This window comes from Octopus sinensis, linkage group LG8, assembly GCF_006345805.1.
Source record: "Octopus sinensis linkage group LG8, ASM634580v1, whole genome shotgun sequence".
NCBI lineage: Eukaryota > Metazoa > Mollusca > Cephalopoda > Octopoda > Octopodidae > Octopus > Octopus sinensis.
Genome location: NC_043004.1, coordinates 20597978 through 20625515, shown reverse-complemented (window position 1 = coordinate 20625515; position 27538 = coordinate 20597978). Strand labels below are relative to the sequence as shown.

The 27538-nt window shown below is 33.9% G+C and overlaps 1 protein-coding gene across 1 annotated transcript in view; it reads right to left on the bottom strand.

Moving 5' to 3' along the window:
• Positions 1–12636: 12636 nt before the first annotated feature.
• LOC115215145 (atrial natriuretic peptide receptor 3-like) overlaps positions 12637–27538 on the bottom strand; it is a 536057-nt gene continuing 521155 nt past the window's right edge. Inside the window, exon 4 of the mRNA XM_029784317.2 lies at positions 12637–12691. Coding sequence (XP_029640177.2) covers positions 12681–12691 — 11 coding nt within the window. The 3' untranslated portion in view covers positions 12637–12680. The remainder of the gene's footprint in view (positions 12692–27538) is intronic.

The window sequence follows — 27538 nt, the reverse complement described above, 5'->3', positions numbered from 1 at the left end:
AGCCATAAAATATATGCTGAAGGAGACAGTGGAGCTTGGCATAGTCCTTTATATATACATATGTTCAGAGGTATATACATATATACAGAGTACATGTGTATATAGTTCTCTATGTAAATGCAGAAAAACAGATAATGAGGTACATATAAAAATACAAAAATAGATGAAGCACAATGATGATGTATGAACCATTTAGTAAAGAAATGTGGATTGTGTAAGCAGATTACATAGTGTAAATCTAGCATTTATGTAAGGGACATGCATATAAGGTAGAGGTTAGTGTAATAGTAGTGAACCACAAGAAAAGAGATGAAAATGTATGTGAAGGTAGACAAAACACAAACTCCAGAGTTAGTAAAACCATGTGCTACATCATGTAGTGGATAACCAGAAGAATCATACAATAAACGTCTTTTGGTGATTGTAGATATATGAGTATATATGGGTATGTATTTATGTGTATATTTGTATTTGAATATATATGTGTGTGTGTGGGTAGCTATATATTATATGCCCACATATTGTATGCATAAATAATTATATTTCTATCATTTATCAATATTTATATGCTAATATATGAATGTGTTCAGATGTGTAAATAGTTGCTTAAATAAAATTCACTGTGATGCTAAAAAGATACTGGGTGATATGGGTAAATTGTCACTATTTTATATTTTTAATTTTGCACAGGTGCATTTTTTTGTTTTTCATTTTGTTGAGAAAAACAGCAGCTTGACACAATTTAATCAGCCAGAAATTTGGAAACGACATGCTGTACTGCTTGGTATTGGTGCTAGAAGCACCAATACCTGTGGCAAACAGGATGTCTCTATATGCGGGATTGTTGGAGACCGCTTGTGAAATCCACATATTCCCACGAAACTTCTTCCAATTAAAGAAGCCGACTCAACCCGCCCAGGGTGAATGTCACCACAAGTACAAGTAAGTAAGTAATACAAACATTAAGTGATGATAACGATGATGAATATGATAATTGCTGGTTAGACAACTTGCCCTATGACAGCCAATGTATCTTACTAGTGCAGCACCATATATCTTGGACTACCAATTAATGTGTTTGGGAGAACATATTTTCTACCATTCCAATCACTATTCCCTGTAATGAATTGCCATGTCGATTGGTCTGAATATGCTGCAAATGAGTATACTTGGACTTTGGCAAATTGGTCACAATGAAACTGTTGGAATAAACAGTTTACATGATGCAGTTTATTATCCAAATCAGCTTCTTCATTACCCCAAAACAGAATATAATTAAAGACCAGTTTGTCTTCTATTCCTTCTTTGGTTTTTGTACATAGGGTTGCATCTATTCTAAGCCACCAGAGAGAAAAAAATGTATGAAAACATAGTGGAGTCATAGGCCTGATGAAAATTGCTAAATATTTGAAGATTTTGCTGCTTGTTTACTTCTCATAGCTTGTTTGCTAACATTCTTCCAGTTTGATGAGATTCCTCGTTATTAACATGTATGAATACAGCTACATCATTGCATGTAGACAAGTTGTACCTTCTGGAGTGTTCATAATCTGGCCTTTGTAAGCATATAACATTTTCAGGTATTGCATCAGCATCAATTTGCTCTTGAATAGAGAGGAATGAGTGCAAACGTGTTGAAATTGCAGCTGAATGAAGTATGTGGAAAATAACAGCATTGAAATTTTCTCCACTATCTGCTGCTAATCTCTGCATAGCCTGTCAAATTTACACTTCAGAATCATAAAAACATCATGATGCACCAGTAACACAGTTTCCTAGAGTTCTGAAAACAATTTTATGAATTCTGTAAATGGAAATTCCTTAAGCAAAAGAACCAATGTTTACTTTTATACTACACAATAACCGTAGCGCTTTTGAATCTCTGTATGTTTCTTTTGAACTATTTTGATCCTGATAAATCATTTATAAACAACTCATGTATTTATAGACTACAAATATTTACTCTTGGATTGTTTCCCCTGCCACTGCCCTGTTGCTACAGGTGAGAAAACTCAAATGGTGACAGGGTGCACCTACAGTGTGCTAAAGGTTAAACCATATTTATAGCAAATCTCGCTCTCTCAAGAAGATTAGGGGGTTACAATGACAGCCTCTCAGACCCATAAAATCACACTTATGATATGTTTTGTTAACAACTATTTCCAATATTCAATCCATGCCATGCTGTCTTGCAACATTCCTCATCCTTCTCTTTGATTTTGATAATTGATACTGTTTGAGCAGTTAGTTGCAGTTTTTGCTCTTGAGAAAATTATTGGCATGTTTGGCTCAGCTTTCCTAAAGTTGTTAGATCACAGTTCCATTTTTAAAAGAAATTTACCATGCTCCACCTCCCTATATTTTATGAATAAGAAAGTCATGGTTCTTTTCTGCCTGCGGTGATTTGACACATTTTTGCTAAAATCAACCATATCACTATTTCTGCGTTTCATAGTGGAAATATTAATTTCTGCTATAAAATAACATGAAACTGTTTAATTTACAAAGTGCTTACAAAACTTTCCTTTAGAGAAAACGCCACCCTTGAGACAACTCTATTTTGTTTTGCAAAAAGTCTTAAACTACATATCGTTTATTCTTTTAAGGAAACTAAATTGTATAGTTTTTTTTTATTTACATTTGTGAGATAAGTGATGCGGAATAAAAGAAAATTACTCACATATATTTAACAAATATAATTATGCTGTTTGTTTCCCAAAAAAAAAAAATAATTAGTTTTTTTCACATGAGAATTAATATTAAAAAGAATCAGCAATGGCTACTGAGTTTTAAAAGATCAAATTCAAAATCAACACTGTTAATATAAATATATACAAAAAAAAAATTAGTTTAAAAATGATGAGAAAAAATTACAAAATCATCTTTAAAAAACAAAATAGAAAAAAATTATCTATCAGCCATGTTTCTTGAGAAGAAAAATCAAATGTAGTGTTAATAGAAATATATAAAAGAAAATTATTTTTCTCTCAAGTAAAAAATGCCAAAAATCATCACAGCTCTTCTAATTTCTTTTCTTTTTACAGAAATAATAGTTTCTACTGTAGGCATAAGGTTAGCAAGCCTAAGAAGAAGGGCTTAGACAACACTATCAATCCCAGTACTTGATTCATGCTTTATTTTATCAAAAACTCAGTGGGATGATAGGTAAAATTGATGTCAGCAGGATTTGAACTCAGAATGCAAAGTGCTTGAACAAATGTTACAGTGACTTTTTTCATGAATACTCCATGAATTCTACAACTATTATTTCTCAATTATTAGATAATTTTATTACAAACAGAAAAAAAGAGGCTTAGTAGAAAAGTTGTATTTGTTTATTTTTGTACAATAAATCGAATCTTGGTTTAATGTTTGTCAATATTAGTATCAAGGCAATTTAATGTGTTTTTAATAATATATATATTTCTTTTTTTATTTAATTCCGGTCAACATTAGAAATACTGATTTGCACGAATATATTGTAACAAATGGTGGAAGGTTCTCAATCATTAATTCAGACAACATTGGAAATTCTGCACAAACACCAAGTGAAAAAAGCATTCGAGGTTTTTGGAAAAAATTCAAGCCTGAGAGTTGACACACTTGAGTGTTCTGCATATTTTTAGTGAGTTTTTAATGGCAGTTGCTTTAGACACTCTGTTTCTATTGTGAACAATTTAAGAAGCAGCAGTAACATGAAAATTGCAGATAATCCTCGTTCTAATAATGGTTTTTAAACATAAATCAGAAACACTGGGACACAAGATGGATTCCAGTCACACACACACACACACACACATAACTAATCTTTCACAAAAAAAATTAACCTTTTTACACAGCAAAGGATTAAATTCTACATCAACCTCAAAATCAAATCTATCCCCGATGACAATGCAGAGTTCTACAGAAAACTTAGATTAGCTGAATAAAAAGCAAATTCTATCCTTAAAGAGGAAGAAATATAACTCTTAATGAATTTTGTGAACATACTTCAAACTTGCCTATAGAAAACTAGTAAACAAAGCAAATAAAATCTAATTTTCATAAACAACAATGGATTCACCGAACAGATTTTCTATTTACCAAATATATAATTACTAAGGAAGCCAACAAAGAAGGCTCAATTGTTATTAAGGATATGAAATATCACGTGAATATTGTATTAAATATACTACAAGACAATACATACAATGAAGAAGCAAAATTTACAAACTTATAAAAATTCTTTAATTATTTACTATATCCTTATGGAAATTACTTAACTGATAAAGAACTGGATTACCTTACAAACTTCAAATACTGAACAAGCAATTTCTATGTATTATCTAATATATATAAAAGAACAAACTAATAAATGAGACATGTTAATAAGCAAAGACCAATCCACCACCATTGGATTTTAAATTGAAATCCATTGTAGCAGGCTTGTCTTGTGAAACACATTGCTTAAGTCGCTTCCCAGACTTTTTGCTAAAGCCTTTCCCCAGGCACATAAAGAGCTTTGTACAAGATGATCTCAACATATTCAGCCATCTTCTTTGTACATCATCATTGTCATCATTATCGTCGTTTAACGTCTACTTTCCATGCTGGCATGGGTTAGAAGTTTGATGTGGAGCTGGCTAGCTGAGAGCTGTTCAGACTCCAGCTGTCTCTTGGGCATAGTTTCTATGGCTGGATGCCCTTCCTAATACCAACCACTTAACAGAGTGTGCTGGGTACTTTTTACATGCCACTGGCATGGGTGTGTTTATGCAGCACCAGCACATGTGCATTAATGCAGCACCAGCGCAGGTGCTTTTTAAGTGGCACCGGAACCAGAAAGGACAAGCCTGTATGTGTGGGAGACTGATTTTACTTAGCTTGGCACGTCTTGTCATGTACAATGAATGAACATACTTTTAGTGTAAAATTTGTATGCTGTGAAACTATATAGCAGCATTCCACATAATTATGGAACCATAACAATAAAATGCTAGCTCAACTCATTTTCTTATGAAATATCAAATTGTAAAGATAAAAAATTTATTTTAGATAGACACCAGTTCATTTTAGAAAACAACTTCATTGTGTTCAACAACACAGCCTACTGGTAAATGTCAGGCGTGACCATACAAACAAAGTTTCACGAACATATAATTATGGGATATCATGAACTGAAAATATATGAAAAATCCTTACAAATATTTGAAGATGAATTCAGCTTCTATTTGAAAGCAAACTGGAAGAGATTTCTAGCTGAATGTTTCATTTTATGGAGAGAAACTATTGACAAGCTAAACCAATTTCAGAATCTCTTCAACGTAAACTCTCACATTCAGTTCACTACAGAGTTTCTTCTTTGGAATATCAACAAGGGTTTCTAACACAGTTACTAGGCCTGAAATTTGATGGAAGGGCTTAATTGTTTACATCAACCCCAACAACCCAATACACTTCCTGTGCTTGCAATGCTTCATCAACCAAGAGGAGGTCAAAACTTCAGTGAAGAATTTCTTCACCTTGTATCAGTGTAGGATCAAAAAATTGGCAGAAAGGTGGCTTCAGCTGGTGCAACATAATGGTCTCTGTTTTGAATGCTAAGCTGCTTTTGTTGTAACTTGATGAATAAAGCAAATAAGTTTTAAAATATTGCAAACTTTTTGACTCAACACGATAATTAGCAATATATGTCCTTATCAAAAGGACACAAGCAACATAACATACACAAAATAACAGTTACATCCCTTGTATTAAGCGACATTTCAAATCAAATTCAATCTCATATGTTTCTTCCATTACATAGGCTAAAATTTCCTGTAAAGAATATACTTTAAACTTTTGAAAAGCTGGTAACTGCGTAAACCAGTTAGTAAAATGCAATTTCTTCTTTTCCCGTAAAGTTTTTTTGGTTAAACCATGCACTTATAATATATAAAAAAAAATTTCTGATTACATGAAAACTTTTCATTAAAATGTGATTCTCAAAATTCACTTTGTAAAAACAGACACTAATATTTTCACATTAAAACTTTATGTGTAAACATAATTTTGTATCCTTATTGTTGTACACACACACACATACACACATGAAGAAAACAAATTTTGCTTTTGAACATAGGAGATAAATATTTCTAGTGTGTATGTGTGTGTGTGTGTGTACTTTTGTTTATAGCTACAGGCAGATGATTAGTAGTATTTTCATTGAATAATAAATGGATTCCTAATTTCATATGTATGATCCAGCATGTTGATTGAAGCAACATTGTAACCAGTTATCAAAACATCATGAACAATTAATAAATATAATACTGCTTCTCTTATTCCTTTGATAATTTTATTTTATATCCTGCAATAGATGCACTATTCTTATAATTGGTGTATTTCCTGGATTTTCATTATGCATAAACATTTCTTCAGTTAGGTGGTTGATTCTTCCTCTCTGTACATCCTGTTAGCCAGAATTCTGCATAGAATACTGAGGTATTTGCTCAGATTTCCTGAATCCCTTTTGTCTGTTTATTCCATATATATGCATTATATATATATATATATATATATAGAGAGAGAGAGAGAGAGAGAGAGAGGGGGGGTGAGAGAAATATGCATGTATGTGTTTGTGCGCACAAGTTTTCACCATCACATGATATTCAAATTTGAAAGTATACTTTTTGCTACCATACGTAATATCAGGAATTATGGCATACAAACAATGGTTATAATTTGATTTTTATAAAATTTATTGGTTCTTATACAAAATAAAAAATATTACCTTAAAATGAAATGAATTTCTCGCTTTTGTAATCTTTCCCATAGCTACTCAGTCATTTACTCCCTCACTTCCTCTGCCTCTATGGTTCTTTCTCTCTCACTCTCACTATGTGTTTGTAGTTTGTATGTATTCCTTTACTCATTGCCTGCCAGCAAACCTTGCATGTTCACTCTTCCTGAATACCTCTTTTACTTTCTTTCCTTTTCTCTCAATGTGATGTAAAGCAAAGCTGGAGAAAGCAAGTGAGCAAGCAACCAAATAACCATACATAGTGGCAACTATTATACAGAGATAGCTGCCCTTAGTGCTTAAAATGAAAATATATAACAGACTTATTTTACAAGACAATAGTAAGAACACTAACAATGCTTTAAGCTTAGAAGCAATAGAGAATTCTCTCTAATATCTATTCAGAAGATATAATAATGTCCTTATGAAATTTGATTCATGTTTCTTTATGAGAAATTTTATATAACATTTTATGTTGGAATATTTACATTAAAAGAAAAAACTTCTGTTTTAAACATTGTATGTTTAATATCAAATACAATACAGAATAAATATGCAGGAAAATTATTTCATTCAAATACAAAATCTTTTTGAAGTACATATAATTTTGTGTAATTTTGTATAGCTTTAGACATAACATTTTCTAATAAGAGAGGTTTGAAATATTAAAAACAACCTCCAGGGAGTTACAGAAGTGTTTTGTTTTTGTTTTTGTTTTTTGAAAATACTTTAATTACAATTAGATATTAAGTACAATTCAATATTTTATAAATAATTAGAAACCATGCAGGTAACAAAGCTTGTTCATTATGAAAAGTGAAATTTGCTTCTCAGGGAAGTTGTCGAGTTGTCAACATTTAACCAGTTGAAAGTCAACCATTTTAAATATTGGAAGAATATTAAATTAAAACAGTTTGCTAATATTTTTAAAGAGCTCTTATAATTATGCCAGCAATTATAGTTTTTGCCTTGCTGTTATAATGACATTGAGAAATGGAGTAAATATTTGATATTTAGAGCTATTAACAGCTATTTTACAGCAATTTTGTCTCCAAATTATTCCAATGGAAAGGAATATGAGCTACACAATGGATGTTTGCAATTTCTGTTATAAAATGTTGTTTTAATGTTTTGATCCATGTTAGAATAGTTGTGAAAAATTTGTTTGAAGCAACTTTTTATGTGGCCCTTCTTAATTTATATATTTACATTTTCATGTAGAATTGATTAGAAATATTATCACTGAATGCTTAACATCTTATTCTATCAGACAGAATATCTCTCAAAGATTATAGCGCTTTGGTTCATTGCTCCTTACTAGAATATTCTTCTCAGAACATGACTGGAGCTGAGGTCATTGGTGTTATATCCTTATTGGCCCTTAATGCACATGCAGCAACAAGATTGATCATGCAGGAGTCTCATCTATAGTATCTTGTTTGAAAGAAAAGCTGGGAGACTCCAGTATCTGTTGAACACAGTACATAATTGATACTTTATTTTATCAATCTCAGAAAGACAAGCTGCAGTTAATGCATAGATTTAGACTGAGAACATAGATGGAATAAATATCACAGCAGTTTTGTTTGGTGCTCTACTGATTCTAATAATCAACTGTCTGTTTGTTAACATGTCAATAAACAGTAGATCCACAAATCAAGTGTTCACAATTCTTGTATTCTAAGGAAACTTAGATGTGGCATATTGCATTATTTTAGTCAATCAACATAGGAAAGATAAGTTTTAACTTGATCACTCAACCTGCCATAAATAAATAGCAGCTAAATCATACTTTAAAAGATAATTGAAAAACACAATGGATGATATACTCTAGATACAGTAAGCCTTAAAAAAAGGAATGGTGATAATCAGAATACCTTTAATCATACACCTACTCAATCAGTGTTTACCTCAAGTTTTACATCAATAATAACAATACATTTGCTACATTAAAGAACCTACCAACATCAACAAGAACTGTGCTATTTAAGCAGAAAGTAAGCCTGGAGAAATCTTTCATTTCATTTTAAATTTCTTAATCTGTAAATATCTTTTTCATTAACTATCTACAAGGGTTGGACAAAATAATGGAAATACCTTAAAATTTTAAACAAATTTATTTAAATATAGGGTAGGACCACCTTTGGCAGTAAGTACAGCTTGAATTCTATGAGGTATGGACTCGTACACAGTTTGAATTATTTCCAAAGGAATTTTTGTCCATTCTTCAGCTAAAACAGTCTCCATTTTTTTTAGTAATGATGGTGGGGGATATCAACACCTTGTTTTTCTAAAATGCACCATAAATGTTCAATAATATTGAGATCTGGGGATTGTGGTGGCCAGATAAGATGATCAACTTCACTAGAATGTTCCTCGTGCCATTCAGTAATAACTTTAGCTGTGTGAATTGGTGCATTATCATCCTGAAAGATTGTATTTTCCTGTAGAAACAGTTCCACAATCATAGGATGAAGTTGAGCAGATAAAATACTTAAATAGTTTTGACTATTAAATCTGCCATGAAGGGAAACCATTGGGCCAGCGGATTTCCATGATATAGTCCCCCCACCCCGATCATTACAGATCCTCCTTCATGTTTAACAGTTGGAAGAAGGTAGTCTGGGTCAAATGCTTCTTTTGGCTGTCTCCATATGTATACTCAGCTGGTGGTCAGAAATTGGGTAAAGGAAGACTTGTTCAAGAAAATAACATTCTTCCAGTGCTCTAGGAACCAATTCTGTAGGTTTTTACTCCACTCTAATCACTTTGTAATGTTTGTTTTTGAAAGTAGTGGTTTTCTGATTGCAGTCCTCCCATGAAATCTGGCTTTGTACAGCTCTCAGCAAACAGATTTTGTGGAAGCTGAGTTCTCAAGGTGGTCATTATGCTCTGCAATAATTTTGGGAGCTGTACTTTTGTGATCCTTTCTAACAATTAGTGTAAGTGTCCAACGGTCCCTATCTGAAAGTTTTGGTTTTCTTCCAGAGCTTTGTTTTGACAAGGAGGTTTTTCCTTCTTTCTCAAAGGCTGTCATTATTTTCGAGACAGTACTTCTTGATACACCAAACATTTCAGCTGTTTTCATTACACTAGCACCTGCCATACTAGCATCAACAATTTGACCACTTTGAAAGTCCTATAGATCTGTCATTTTAATGAATTTTAATTATCTTTTTCTGATGATATCAGAAAAGAAACAGCAATTTTAGCAAAACATATTAAGCAACACTAATAATAAATCAAAAGACATAAAAATAAACACGATTTTGACGGTTTTATAGATATTTCACAATTATGATGCTAAGTGTTTCTCTTATTTTGTCTAACCCCTGTATACATTCACATAGTCTGAAGACATGGTAGATAGCAGTAATAAAATTCTTCACTGAGGAGATCTAATTAGACTGAAATATCTTCAGAACTAACAGTGTACTCATCAAGCACCAGGCCACTTTTCGCTGCATGTCACTATTTAATTAGTAATTAATTTAGTTTTACAAGCGATCTCACATGTCTTTTTTGACAAGCTTTATCGTTAACACTAATGATATATTTGTTAGCATTAAAGGTATAATTTGAATTGATTAGAACATTTTATATTTAGCTCATTAATTCAGTATGGCATATGGTAGTTAACTATTCACCCCAACATTGACTAAATATAATAATAAACTAACTAGAAATTTACCCATTTCATCCTTTTACTAATTCTAAACTGATCAGATAATTCAATGTTCAAATTGAAAGGAATTAACTGAGGTTAGACACAGATTAATACAATTAAATTTTAGAGAATGTCCAAAAAGAGTATTTATCAATCTATTTGTCTATCTGCATTTGCACATGTGCACGCATGTACACACACACACACACACACACACACTATTATCTTCATTTTTACGTTAACTTTACTATGCTTGTATGAGCTGGAAGAGCCCTTTGCAGTACAGCATCTCACCATTTATTGTATTCATTTGTAATCTCCTTTATCAAATTCAACATCTCGACATCAGCTTTTACCACTTGTGCCCATGTCTTCCTTGATAATCTTCCTCTTTCACAGATTCCTAGTGCTTCTTTCTTCAAGTTATCCTCCATACACATTAGATGTTAATAACAGCACAGCTTTGTCTTTTGCACACTACATTTGATTTCGGTTGTATTCACTTTTCTCACAGCTAATCTGTACCATGTTACTCATGTATACATTACACATATCTCCCGACTATGGAACATCATACAATCTATGCATTTTACCAATCCACTACCCTTGACTGGTACTTTACTTATTGACCCTAAAATGTTTAAAAGCATAGTTGACTTCAGTAGGGTTTGAATTCAGAGCACATAGAACTGAACTAAATACCATCAAGCAATTCTGTCTATTCATATCTATGTTTCACTTTAAATAATTTACATACTTGTTGACTACAAACTAAGTCTGTGGCTAATGCAAAGTTCTAGCCAGACTGAGGGTGACAAGGTTTTGGAACAAGGAGGTAGACTGTACTATAAAAAAAGGGAAAGGCCTGGAAAGACTGAGAAAATAGTGGTAGAAGAGAATTATATTGGATAATCAGAAGGGAAGCTTGGTAACATGTTTACACAGTGAAGAGAGAAGCATAAAATAGATTTGCCAATGTTTTACAGCATGAAGTGTTCTGAATTGCAGAGTAATGTATCAAGTAAGGTTCACTGGATGCTGGATGTGCAACATCAATGTGTGTGTATGACAAAGTGCAAATGTGTTAAGAGAAATATCAGGCATAAGAAGAATCAGGTGTAACATACAAAAGAGGACTACAATGGTTTGATGATGTGATGCATATGAACAAAGAAGAGTCGATTGCTGAAAATGAATGAAACCTATGGAAGAGGCAGACCCAGGAAGAGATAAGATGAAATAGTGAGGATTAAACTCAAGATATTGAGCCCCACAGAGATGACAATAGACTCAAATGTCTGGTGATATGATGTTCTTGAGAAGACCCACTCACCTCAGCAAAATTGATTTCTGGAAGTCCTGTTTATATTATGTTCTTTTCCGACATGTTACATTAATTCACCACCCACCAATAAACCAAACTACATGCACTAAGGTGTCTATTCCTCACACTTACTCTTGCTGCCCAACACAATTTTGTTATCTCTCTCTTTCCTGCCATCAGCCTACCAACTGTATCATTGCTATCCTGCTACTCCTTGATATACCTGTGTTCACCACTCAATGCTTCCCTTTCTCCCCCCATCTCTCACACTCTCCTTTTCCACTCTCATAAACTTCATGCCTACTCACACTGTCCAGTCCTCTCTAACACTCCACTTACATTCACTTCCTTGTACCTTGAGTGTATGTCCTGGTACATCTTCACTACTATCTTCTCTACCTCCTGCTCTAAATGTGGTAACCAAATATATCTTCTACAGCAAGACACCTGTTTCTGTCCCTCTATCATTGTTTAGCTTCTCATCACCTGGCACAAAACCACCTCCCACAATGCAACTCCCCATCTCAGTTGAGGAGTTTTTGACATGAAGCATACTTGGTGACCTCATTGGTGCTGGTGCCATGAAAAAAGCACCCAGTACACTTAATAAGGTGGTTGTCATTAAGAATAGCATCCAGCTGTAGAAATCATGCCAAATCTGATATTAGAGCTTAGTTCAGTTCTCTGGCTTAACAGTTCCTATCAAACTGATCAGCCTGTGCCAGCATGGGAATCAGATGTTAAATGATGATGATGAGGATAATGATGTAGCAAAGGAAAGCAATTTGTGAGTCCCTGTGTAATCATTCAAATTGTTAAAAATAACAGACAAATGTCTCTCAAATTGCACCCTTAGATAAAGAAAGAAGTATCAGATAATATAACCTTTCATAGTCCTAAGGAGATGAGATGGTTGTGGGTCTGTTCGATCAGGAATGACCTGGAATTTAACAATATTACATCACAGTATACCATGATACACACCAAGTCTCAGAAATGCAGCAAGATAGGACAGTCATGAATGGATTGCCTTTGACTCTGTGTTTTATATATATTATTATAACATGAGCAGTATGTTTAACTACTTTTGATTTTTTGATAATTCCACTGTCATGATTTCTGGCATTGACATGGGCACACAGATTTACAAAAAATTAATGTAATTAACTTTGAGTATTTGGGACACAGTAGCAAAGTTGTAAAAGTAATAAAATTGAATTTATTCTTATACAGCTGCTATGATTTGTTTAGACAATAGTCAGAGTATCTGAGCTTTTGATGCAATTTTTCTTTTGGAAAATAGAAATAACTTCTTCCTGCTATATACATCACTGATAAAGGTTCTGTATTTTCCTTCATAGTTTATTTATAGAAAGGGAATTATTTTAAAACTTATTGCTCTGACAATATTTAAATAATTAACTTTGATAAAACTATTTTAAAAACTGAGCCAGTAAAGGAGCCTCAATGCAGTTGCCTAACCTGACAGAAATAGTAACAAAAGGTGACACACAATTACCTTAAAATATTGTACATTTGATGACATAGACCAAGGTATTTTATGCCTTAAAACTAAAAGACAGAATGACAGTAACTTTGATCAATGATCAATCAGAGCTAATTTGAGGTTAAACAACACCAGCCTTGTCAATGAAAACATGATAAATGGATTTAAAGTTGTAATAACAATGGTGCTTTAACATGGCTATAGCTCAATGATAGAAACTGTAGTAAAAGAATATACTTTATGTCTGTGTGACTAAATGTAAGAAAATTATGTACTTGTTGTTTATATGAGGAATACAATATATCATCTTTAACCAATACCTTGGGGTCTTTTACAGAACTGAGGGATGAAGGGTCGGAATAAATTTAGATGAATCAACATTATATTGCAACAATATATGAAAGGACAAAAAATTACAAATTATAGGTAGCCTCTTAGACAAGAAACATGACTATTGTTGTCCAGCATCTAAATCTAAAATCATGTCTATATTAATATATATTATGTAAAATTCTATTAAAATATTAGATGTGTCATAATATTCCAGTTTACTATAATTTTAGAAAACCAAAATAAATGTTAAAAGATAAAAAAGAAACAGTAACAAGACCAAAAGTTGCCATATTGCACATTAATATTTTAAGTTTGTGCATAATCAAAAACATTCATCATTATATTTTAATTAAAATTGGTTTATATTCACATATTTGCCATTCATGGTCATTCATAAAATCTAAGTTATTCATTCTTGTTCATTAATATTTCATAAATAGCTATTTTTATTCATACTCTCACAAATAAATCAAAAATTTTATTTCATGGAAATGATGTTTTTTGAGAACTGTTTTGTACATAAAATTTCACAAGAATATTTTATTAAAATTAATAGTGCTAACCATGTTTTCAAATTTGGCTAATTGGAATGAACATGAAGAAGTACATGTACAATCATGACAAAATGATATAATCAAAAGCAAAACTAATATTCTATACCAGTAACTAACATTCTCAGAATAATTTTATTACAACTACTACAAAAAATCCAAACTTATCTACCAAATGCTATCGTTCCTTGTCTTTATCACCCACTTATGTGTTTGCATGCATCTGTGTCGTTATCATCATTCATCATTCATGTTCCATGCTGGTATGGGTTGGACAGTTTAACAAGATCCAATGGGTTCAAGAACTGCATTGTGTTTTAATGCCTACTTTGGCATGGTTTCTACGGCTAGATAACTTTCCTAATGCCCCTTTACAGTGTCTACTGAGTGCCTTTTATCATGCCACCAGCACTAATGAAGGTACCATCCAGCTGGCATGAATATGAATCCTGAGAGAAGTGGCTTTATGTGGGAGATGAGGGGTTAAATTATGAGAGAAGGGGCCAGATCAGAACAGATTTCTTGGTGTAGAAGAGCTTCATAGGTGCTCTCATTGCATGGGAGGCTGATTGAGATGGAACTGGCAAGAGAATAAAATAGTGGCTTTGAGATGTGTACGTATGTGTATATATATATATATATATATATATATATATATATTATGAAATCAAAACATATAGTAATAAACAAACAGAAAACAGACACAGAAGGTCACCAACTCCTCATCAGTTATTGGCCAGGATGTCGAACACAATTTCATGCCATTATCAATATATATATATATATATATATATCCAGGGTGATTCAGGAGTTTTACTAGGATTAAAATGATATTCAGAATTAAAACCTCGGAGGCTCTTGAATTGCCTTTTATGTAAGGATGGATCTTCCTGTCAAGAATGACTTTTGAGCACTCAAAGACAAAAGCATCTGATAAAAGCTAAATTAAAGTAGGACTGATAAAAAGTTGATAAAATTGGTGGAAATTGCATAAAATCAAAAAATTCAATCAAGTTAAATGATGGTGGCTGACAAGCACCTCTTGTGAAGTGGGATCTCACATTTTGAGTTGTGAGTGATGTCTTTGATACAGGAGGGGGTAGTTCCTCTGCTTTAACTGGAGGATCATCCCTCCCTCCTGCAGTTTTAGAGTCCTTTGGTGAGCAACCATTGTTGCCCACCTTCTTCCTTTTATTCCCCTTTTTTCGGGGAGGTCTCTGCCTCCTCAACTACCTCCATCTCTCCCTCAGGAGGAGGAGGGAGGTTCCACAACCAACAGTTCCAGGACTCTACTTTGGTCCTGGGGACAGTTCTTTTTAATGTGGCCTGGTTCCAGGCACAGGTGACACTTGGGAGCGGGCGTCCCTCAAGTATCACTGGATCCCTGCAACTGGCCATTTTCAAAAGATCTGGAAAAACCAGATTCTTGGCTGATTGAGTCCACAGGGTCAAAACAGCTTTGACCCAACCCAATCAGCCACCGGCAAAATTTTAACATTAAGCAGCTTGGGTCTGCTGCCACCCAGACCCTAGTGGATAGTGTCCTCTATCTACTTGAGTTTTAGCCCAGCTGGCAAACAGCAGACCCTAGCTCTTGTCAACTTCTTCCCACCATACGTGGGAAGAAACAAAATCTCTTTGCCCTCTACATGAGCTCACAAATTTGTGAGCCTCCTCAGGGGTGTCAAATAGCAACCCCACCATTGCATATTTGACCCTGCTGATAAATTTAATAGTTGGCAAATACTCTGCCAACTCTTTTTCAATTTGAATCTTTTTAAAGAGGGCAATGGTGTCGAGTGACTTTGAGTATGTCCTTAACACCACTGTCCTCTCTTCAAAGTTTTTCATCCACTTCTTTGGTGGGACAATCTCCCATTCTAATGTAGTGTTGTTTATCTTTCTTGCCATGACTTTTGGGAAAAAAGTTCACAGAGTTCAAAAAACAAAATGCAAGAAGAAAGAAAAAAGACAAGTACCAGTTCAAAAACACAGCAAACTATTCTGGCTGTCCTGATACTCCTGGCCAGCTTGGTAATCCTCTTGGTAATCCAGGGCACAAAACAGTCACACAACAATTTCACCAAAAAATGGTAAAGAAAGAAGCTCAATTATAGGAGGAGGGATACGCCCTCCCCAAAACACACACTTCTCACCACTAAGTGAAACTTTGAACACAACCACAGGTAGACAATTTGCCAGGAACTCAGTGGAGATTTCTTGTTCGATAAAATAAATAAACATGAGCAACAAACTCCCACTGAATCCCCCAAAAAACAAATGTCTTACTTTGCAGTTGTGCTTCACTTGTTCAATAATTCATGATGTTGGTTTTGTGACTCCTAGCAGTGCAAAGAAAACACTGACCAATGCATGCACAGGGAAGCAAGCTATTCATGTCCTAATACTTGGTGATACTACAAGACCATAAAAGGTACAAATAGTGACCATGTAAAAGATTTTGATATTGGCTTATGACCAATTGGTTAGTATTCAACTGTTGGCTTCGATGTATGCCAGTTTTTTTTTTTTATCAGTTGGGTGATCCTGAAAGATCATCATAATCTTCTTATCACACAGCAATCTTACCACAAAGCAATTACCTTACCACACAGTCACTCCTGCACATACTGTTGTTATACTTTTCAAGAATATTGCTATTTGGTATCTGATCATTCCATGAAATGTTACACACTGAATATGAACAGCTCATGTAAAATGCATTTAGAGAGCTGATTTCATTTCTGTATTCTGTCTATTTCCCATATTCATAAAATAATATTGAGATAACTACACTACAATAAACTTGAATATTTATATTAAGTGACACAGCATGGTTTTTCCAACAACACTCAGATAATTTTCTAAAAGTAACGCTGGCTTTTCTAAGACACCATGATTTCACCTGCAAGCCTAGCATTCAAGGTTACTATAGAATCAAGGAAGCAAAATAAACTGAAGATATATAAATGGGTTATTGATTTTTATGATGGAGCTTGATTGTTACACATTTGAGTTCAGTTTTTTGTGATAAGATTGAGACCAAAAGCCTTGTCTACTTTGGAAATTTTGTTCATATGATCTTGCATCAGTTCCAAAGAATGATCTTTCAAAAAATTATTTGTGATTGCACAAATGATCTGCAAGAAGTAGTTCACATATGGTGCAGATGTCACTGTGTGGTAAGAAGCTTGCTTCCCAACCACATGGTTCTGGGTTCAGTCCAACTGTGTGGCACCTTAGGCAAGTGTCTTCTACCATAGCCTCAGGCTGACCAAAGCCTTGTGAGTAGATTTGGTAGAGGTAAACTGAAAGAAGCCTGTCATGTGTGTGTGTGCGTATATTCACCTTTGTGTTTGTGCTTGTCCTCCACCACCACTTGACAGCAAATGTTGGTGTGTTTAAGTCCCTGTAACTTAGCAGTTCGACAAAAGAGTCTGATAGAATAAGTACCAGGCTTAAAAGAAGAGTATTAGGGTTGGTTCATTCAAGACAGTGCTCTAGCATGGTCACAGACAACTGACTAAAGCAAGTAAAAGAAGATATAAATTCATGCTAAGTTCTAGTATCTATGTCGGGCCACTGTGCATTGAACAAATTTGTACTGGAACAAAACAGAACATTTACACTAGCATTGCAGTCATCAACTCCATACTTAAACTCATAACACAGCTTTTTTATTTCCATTTGAAACATGAAAGGACCAAAACATTGACTGTTAGAAATTAGTTGATGTCAGAAAGTTATGAAAAGAGAAAGTAACAGTTTTTGTCTGGAATACGTATTTTTGGTAGAACATTTTATATGAACCTCCTTAGACACAACATCTAATGGATAATTCCTTGTAATGCTCTCTAACTTCCTGCTAAACTTGCCTTAATACAAAGACCATATTATCTGGTCTGTGCCTTGTCTAGCTTAAAATCCATACCAGCAACTTACCCAAATATAATTTGTGAACCAGATGTGTTTTGATTCTAAATAAAATAACATGAGCAAGGGTTATTCCAGTAACTGAGAGGAACATTATTCCATAGGGATTGTCACATGCTTATGAATTTTGCTCTTATTTTTATATAGAGGAGCAATCTTGTAAAAGAGTTTAGTGAGAGATTTTGACAATTGTACATCCATAAAATTCATAAATCTCAGAAGACATTTCATCTTGGCTTGATGCTTTACCATCTTTGTTGGATGTTTTGGGGTTTTTTTTAACAGTTGGGTTCCCACCTAGTTCTTGGATGTAGGTCCTGATTTAAAAGTAATTTTCTGTGAGCCTTGTGTCAATATCTATGGCAAGTTGATATTGTAAGATGATAAAAACTGAACAACTAAAATTGTTTTCCTTTCTGTACTTGTTTTTTTATTATCCTGAAAAGTGTATATATTCTCAAGCAAAATTTAAAGTTATTCTAACACTGATTGTCACTGCTGCAAAGTGAATGACCATGGATAGTAAAGATTCCCTTCGGTCATGAATAACCATGGGATTGCACAAGTCCAGGTAAGGTTGTTTATGGAAGACCAGCAGTTGTCCATGCATAACAGTCTCCCTTCTCCAAGCCATTGGCGTTATCCAAGGGAAAATCTTGGCACCAGTGATGTTGCAACCTATTTCTACAGCTGAGTGAACTGGAGCTATGTGAAATAAAGTGTCTTAATCAAGAACACAACACACAGATCAGTTTGGAAATCGAACTCAAACCTCATGAAAGTAAACTCAACACTCAAACTACTAAGCTATATGCCTTCATTTCCCATAGCCATGGCTACTGACAGGAATAACTGGGCAAACTTTATTGTAGGAATTTTTATTACCCTATCCCCAGGTAATTATGGAGAGCAGTTTTAACATAACAGGTCTGCTTTGCTACTGATAGAAAACTTGAATTGTGCATTTGTTCCCACTTATGCACAAAATAGTGATCATCCACAGGTACATTTGTACAAATCCCAGACTAGGAATCCCCAGAAAAATCCTTTGCCCACTCTACTTGCTTTGAAGGGAAATTTGATGTGGTTATGGTTCTGATCAGAATGTCAGGTGCATTTCCCCTCCAAAAACTTTTCTCTATTACATATCAATTAATCCATTGTCTATTTTCATTTAAACCATTTCAGTTGTGGTATAAATGAGATGATATTTTAATACGTTTACTAACTTATTTTACCATACAATGGTACCACAAGGTTGATGGCGGAAGAATTATTGACTATATTTCTGTTATTTATTCTTTCAGTTTGAATAAAAATGTCCAGGAATCGTTAGCTATATTCCTATTCCTTTTAGTGTAACTAAAATGTTTTAGTTTATGTCTCTACTTTTGTTACTAAATTTTCTTTTTATAAATATTGAAATTTCCAAAAGCTTATTCCTGTTTTTGTATTTGTATTTATGATTGGATAAAAATAATGGGCAAGAATCCTAAAAGAACAGTGTCTATTTTGGCAATCTGACAATATTTACCCCATCTACCCTGCCAGTTGCATATAATTTTGTTAATGCATATAGCTTTCTAAGAAATGTACTAAGATGGTGGATAAAGAAATTTCTCAAACCAAATTCTATAAAATCTTCTTTATATTTGAGATTTGCCTTTCTGTATGCGTTTTCTACAGATATTTCAGTGCAATGAGTGTGAGAGTGTGTGTGTGTGCGTGTGTGTGTGTGTGTTTATATGAAGCAAATCTATCATATTCCGAGGAAAATTTAAGCTCAGTTTAAGAGCATTAAGCTTATTTACGCCAGAGATACTGTTTCTGTGAATCATGACCAAAAAGACAAGCTGCTGTCAGCTTCTGAAATTAGTTTTCTTCACAAGTTCAGATTCTATATTTTTCTCCCTTTCATTCTAGTTTCTATATTCTATTATATCATAAGATGTCAAATTTTACTTACATCGAACACAAATGTCAGCTATCATTAACAATGTGTTACTTTCTCTGATAACCTATGCTTTACTTGGCTAAACATCATTCAACAATTTAGCTATATAAAGGAAAGAGTAAATTGATGAAAAATTAAAAAAAAACAAAAAAAAACAATAATACATCTGCTTGCTGAAATTCTACACAATCATTTCTTTCTTTCCTCTTTCTATAAGTGATTATGAGATGAAAAATGAAACGCTTATTTCCCATTTTTTTATTCTCTTGATTGCTTTTTGTGAGGGGATGATAATGCATTTTTTAAAATGGTCTTGACAATAAGCTGGCATATTATTTGCAAACAGACATGTATTAAATTATGGAGGTGCAAAGTATAAATGTTCTGACTGATATTCAGTGATATGTTATTCATTACATGTAGCATTATGTATCAGCTCCACTACTCACACTAATAGGAATTCTCAAAAAAAAAAAAAAATCATAAATAAATTCATGGAATATAAAAGCATTTCAATGAAAACCTAAGATCTTATTTAGATGTTTCAATATTTTACTATTTTTACTATTTACTATTTCACTTGTTTCAATCATTTGATTGTGGCCATGCTGGAGCACTTTAATCGAAGAAATCACCCCCAGGACTTATTCTTTGTAAGCCTAGTACTTATTCTATCAGTCTCTTTTGCCGAACTGCTAAGTGACAAGGACATAAACACAACAACATCGGTTGTCAAGCGATGTTGGGGGACAAGCACAGATACACAAACATATATACACACATGCATACATATATATATATATATACAACAGACTTCTTTCAGTTTCCGTCTACCAAATCCACTCACAAGGCTTTGGTCGGCCCGAAGCTATAGTAGAAGACACTTGCCCAAGGTGCCACGCAGTGGGACTGAACCTGGAACCATATGGTTGCTAAGCAAGCTACTTACTACACAGCCACTCCTGCACCTATTTTGATTATTCTTGGTGTAGTTGCTGCTTAATAGATTGTTATTGAGCTTGAACATTTCTTCATGGTGTGTATCACAATCGCTACTTATATTCTTTGCATGATGTTTTAGGCACTGAGTAATCCCTCTATTTGCACTGTATGGATGGTGGGAATTGAAGTTTAGGTATGTCATATAGCCCATATGACATCAGGACAGTATTCAAGGGTAATACAACACTTTGCAAATATTTCCTTTGAGTAAAACCACCAACAGAAGAGAATATGACCAAAGATGAGCAAAAATGAGCATAGGTATGGCTGTGTGGTTTATGATGTTTGCATTGCAACCTAGTTTTAGGTTCAATCTCACTGAGTCACGCCTTGAGTGAGTATGTTTTACCACTGCCACAGGTCAATCAAAGCTTTTTGAATGAAATATAGTTGATAGAAACTGTGAGGAAACCTGTCAGGGAGCTATTTCTGTTGTTGGGTAATAGTTTAACATCACTGCCTGGCATTAGGGCAGCCTTTAAACAGAATCCACTCTCTTTCAAGTATTCAGGCCAGATCTCTAGATTATTGATAACTTCCACCCATATTATCACCACTCTTGAAGACCCTGATAAGGATCACAGCTGTTACCTCTTCTCTTTTGACAAAGTCTTTAAAAGAAAAGTTGGTTCGTGTTGGTTCTGTTTGCTTTATTTGTTTAGAAGGTGAAAATATTTCAGTGACATTTTAGATAACCCTGCATATACAATCAAATATTTCCATCAACAAAAATATACAGCCATTTGAGATAGGAATAATAATAGCAAGGTAGGGTTAAAAAATTGTGCATATAAACAGTTAAATTGAATTTATATTTCCAAGTCATCAACTTGTAACAAGTAACTAAAATATAGCAGTTGATGTAGACTTTGTGTCATCACAACATTGCAGGATGTATAAAAGAAACATTTCAGCAGCTTCAAGAAACACCTTAAATAGATCAACTGTAAAATTGGTCATACAGACCAAAGTATTTATTGAGATAATTTGATGATATTTAAATTGATAAACACAGAAAAGTAAAAACTAGTAATAATTTCATTTCAACTGAACTGCCACGAGAATCGATTACCCAAAGGAATAATTCTTTTCTCCTTTTTCTATATCTTTTCTCTATATTAAAGATTAATGATACACATTTCTTATTCATTGTTTTGTCTTCCATAAAACAATTAGTAATTTTAAAGATTTTTGTTTTGTGTCTGTTTAGAAGGAAATGGTTATTAAATCATTATGGAATCTGTTTTTCTTTTTTTTGTCTTAAATAGGGAAGGAAGAACATTTCAACTGTAAATCAATTGTGGAACAGCAATTTGTATATACAAGTTTATTTCTAACGGAGAAAATGCACTTTTATCTGGTGCTGATTGGTTGAAAATAACATAGAAATAAAGGATTATTTTAAAATGTTGAAATATATTATGATGGTTGCCAATTCTCTCCTTGTGTAGTGAATTATGGTTCTGATATTACTGAAATTAATATTTTGAACCACAAACAGGAAATAACTTTAGTTGACTTGTTATTTATTTCTATATGCATAAATATGCATTAGATTCAGTTTTGAGAAAATATAATTTTGAGGGGACAAAATACATCCACCTTTGATGACTTATGCTTAATTCAATATCACAACATGCAAAAAATAGTTTCAATGACTCACTTCATATCTGATTATAACACCGACGTGAAGGAGTCTAACTCAAAACAAACATCTTAGGAGCCTTTTGTAAATTACTGACAATTTGTTTTTCTTACCAACGTTTATAACTCTATGCATATATGTATATATATATTATAGTTAATCCAAACATTATGAATGAGAAAACACAACAACGTGAGGACATGGAATAAGTATAGTGTCGATCAATGGAAATTGCAGCTAAGATAAAAGTGCCGGTGGCACGTAAGAGAACCATCCAAACGTGGCCGTTGCCAGCGCCACCCCGACTGGCCTTGTGCCGGTGGCACGTAAAAAGCACCATCCGTTCGTGGCCGTTGCCAGCCTCACCTGGTCCTTGTACCGGTGGCACATAAAAAGGTTAGTTAAAAATATTTTTTGGACATATTTCAACTCCTAAAAGCAATTGCCCTGCAGTTACCATGAAGAAAATACTCTCTTTTATGCTAAAAGACATAAAAAAAAAACACATTTGTCCACTGCAACAGCTTCCCACCAATCTATAAATCTCAAAATCCTCTCATATCTGCTATGAATGCCCTTCTGCCACCTACTCATTACAACCACTACTACATACCTCTGATATCCATCTCTGTCCCTGTATATATCTCTCCCTCCCCTCACTCTCCTACACAATATATGATCTTATTTTCTGATGCATCTACAGGTTTATAATACTGTTGTTCCCTGCTCTTCATGTATTGCCACAAGTCACCGTCTCCTTCCTGAGCTATTTCTTTATTTTATCCCTCACCTTTCTAATACTTTCATTGCATTCTTCTCCTTCCCCATCTTTAGCCATTTGTCCCTCTCCTCTCACACTTACAAGAACGTATTCACCCAGCCTTCTCAATCTTCAGTTTGAATTCTCTCCTACTTGCCCTTGTTGCAACTTGAGAGTACATACTGACCCCTCATCACCAACATCATTAGATTCTTTCCATCTACTCCCACCCACAGTTAGATAATGCAGGGGAGCTATGTATCTCTTCACTGCCTGTCTTTCTTATTTCTTTATTGCCCAAAAAGGGATAAACATAGAGGGGACAAACAAGGACAGACAAAGGGATTAAGTCGATTACATCGACCCCAGTGCGTAATTGGTACTTAATTTATCGACCCCGAAAGGATGAAAGGCAAAGTCGACCTCAGTGGAATTTGAACTCAGAACGTAACGGCAGACAAACTACTGCTAAGCATTTCGCCCGGCGTGCTAACGATTCTGCCAGCTCACTGCCTTTCTATCATCCATTAGTCTCTCAACAGCTGGCACAAAATCATCTCCTCCACTTCAAATCCACTAATTCAAGAAAGCTTCTTTTTATAATTTTGCAAGTTGCTAAGCGACCTCACTAATGCTGGTATTATGTATAAAGCATCCAGTACATTGTGTAAACTGGTTGGCATTAAGAAGAACATGCAGCCATAGACGACAGAACTTGATGCAGTTCTCCAGCCAGTTTGGATCCAGCATGGAAGACAGATATTGAAATATGTCACAAGCATATTTTAGCAAACCTAAAGTTCATTTATTTCTAATCAAACACATAAATATATAAGCCAATAATGGAGGCATGTATATAGTTGTTTGACTTATTTATAAGAAAGAACAGGAAGTGGGGAAAGGGAGAAAGAGCAGGAGGAGGAGGAGGAGGACTTGAGCAGAAAATATTGCTTTCTTTCGCCCCTTTGTAGCAAATCAACTTACAGAAATCTATGAAATCTCCAAGGGATTATGTATTTTACTGATGCTGACAACCAAAAACACCAGCACTAGAGCTGCCACTGTTGTCTCTGCCACCACCACCACCGCTGCCGCCGCCACCACCATCACCGCCACCGCCACCACCACCACCAACAACAACAACAGTTGTTTCCTAAAATTTCGCATTTCAATTTTTAATCAATTTAGTACTGAAGTGTTTCAACGATGCATTTTGTAGACAACCTGATAGTCTTCTTTTTTAAAGATCCCAGATAAAAAAATAAAATTATACTTTCACATTGACTCTGACCCCCCAGAGACACCAACCCTGAAAGTGTTATTAGTTGATATCCTTTTAGTTTTTTTATTCTTTTACTTGTTTCAGTCAATTGACTATGGCCATGCTGCAGTACTGCCTTAAAGGGGTTTTAGTCAAAGAAATCTACCTCAGGGCTGTTGGTCTCTTTTGTTACAGGGACCTAAACATACCAACATCGGTTGTCAAGTGATGGTGGGGGAACAAACACAGACCCAAAGACATAAATACACACACACAGACACACATAAATATATATTTAACAGGCTTCTTTCAGTTACTATATACCAAATCCACTCACAAAGCTGGAGCTGTAGTAGAAGACACTTGCCCAAGGTGCCACACAGTGGGACTGAACCCAGAACCATGTAGTTGAGAAGCAAGCTTCTTACCACACTACCATGCCTGTGCATAGATATCTCCAAATATTTTTAGATGGTGCAGGTCATTACTGAGCCATCTAATATGTGTGTGTGTGCGTGTGTGTGTATGTGTGTATGTGTGTGTGTATGTGTGTATGAATGTATGTATGTGTGTATGTATGTATGTGTGTGTGTATGTGTGTGTGTGTTATGTATATATGTGTATATATACACTCAGAAGGCTGTAATTTCGCTGGTAGTAAACCCAGATGGAAAACATATACGAGCAAGGCTGTAACTTAAACACGTTTATTTGTGGCCACACATATATACATAATGGAAGGACAAACAGAATGGTTAGTGCGTAAGGGCCATGATCTTCTGTGCTATGCTCCTATCTGTAGCTGGTCTGTGGCAATAAGACAGAGCCAGTCAAGTTGTGTCCTCATAGCTTGCATATCCATACAGAAAAAGAGTAAGAGATGAGGTCATGTGTCTGAACCTCAATGTTGTGTTGCACCCTCTCTCTGTATAGCCAGCTTGTTTACCAGCTGTCAAGTGGGGTAATGCGCCTTACATATTTTACAATCATTACTTCAAACCATATATAGAATTAAAAGTTATGTTATCAGCTTCAGGAAGTGTGCATTGGTTATAGTAGAGGGGTAACACTGTAAAAGTAAATCATTTTCTGTCAGAAATTGAATTGAAAGAAAAGCGAAAAAACTAAACACTTAGATATCTCAAGCTAAAAGCAATTCTATGACATGTCATTCTAATTTAACTCTCACAACCTTTCTGTCAATGTTACTACACAGAATATATTCAGAAGTTCTGATTGAAGATACTTTCTACAGGATCTTCACATTTCTGCAAGGAAATATAATTGAATGACCCACGCTGACTTCACAGTGTGTGTGTGTTTACAAATTCATGTAGGCTTGTATGTGTTAATATATTTTTTTGCATCACCATACCTACTCACAGACACACTCACACATAAATATATACGTACATACATATACATACATATATACACACATTTATATATATACAAATTTATATACATGCATGCATACCTGCAGATACATATATACACATATATACATAACACACACACACATACATACATACATACACACACATACATACATACATACACAAACATACACACATACATACATACATACACACACACATACATACATACATGCATACATACATATTTTATTCTTAAACAAGAATGTCGATAACGACTTTAATGTTTCAGCCAGCTAAGTCATTGTTGGAATGTCCAATGATGGCTTAGCATATACAGTTCTATATTTAAGAGATGAGGAATTCTGTACATTATTTACATTATTTACATTTGATGGATATTTGTCCTCGCCCTTAAAAAATTTAAATAATGTAGATAGCTTAGCTGGCTGAAACTTCGAAGTCACTCTCAACAACAGTCTTGTTTAAGAATAATAAATTCTTACTTTACAAAAGTAAAGCATGGAGTAATCCATCAGATTAATGTAAAATTATTTTTATTATAACTGAACATAGAACCAAACATTAATATACATATATATATATATATGAATAAATAAATGGAGTTTAATGCAGGAGTAATCAAATATTTTTACTTTCGACACATGTTTTGAAAATTTCACTGATACTATTCAAAAGAATAAATGGTATAAACAATGCAATCTTCTCCTCAGGAAAGTGAAAAAAGTGAAACTTGTCAATAAGACATTTTAGCAAAACATAATGGATTTGTATAGTGATAGACAGAACGCTATTAATATTGCTTAAAAAAATGTTAGATGATATAACGTCATAAGTAGCTAACAGAAAGAGTAGGGACACCAATAGTGAATGTTAAATATAAAGGAAATTAAAGTTTAAATTATATATAATGATAGAGACTACTTATATGCACTAAATGTATGTTTTTGCCAATGCTTACATCTGTATGCTCGCTCTATAACCGTGTTTACTATAGTATTTTTAGAAAAAATAATGAAAAATAGTTCAGAATTGCAAAGAATAGCATATATATATATGCGTTAAACTCCATTTATTTATTCATATATTATTCAAAATATTCAACGTAAACACGAAGTTTCTACCTTTATAAACAAGGAGTTACATCTTTACTTGTGAGATTTTTGCTACCTTGGTAACTATTTATTTATTTTTTCCCTGTTAATTGTTAACAAGGTAAAAATACACTCATCTATTTATATATATATATATTCATACATACACATATTCACAGACACACACATATATACACACACTTACAAATATATACATATATATACATATATACACACCTAATTTTATGTATGTACACACATATATAGGTATGTGCGTATATATATATTTGTTAGTATGTGTATACATACATACATACATACATACATATGCACAAACAGAATATTTGATG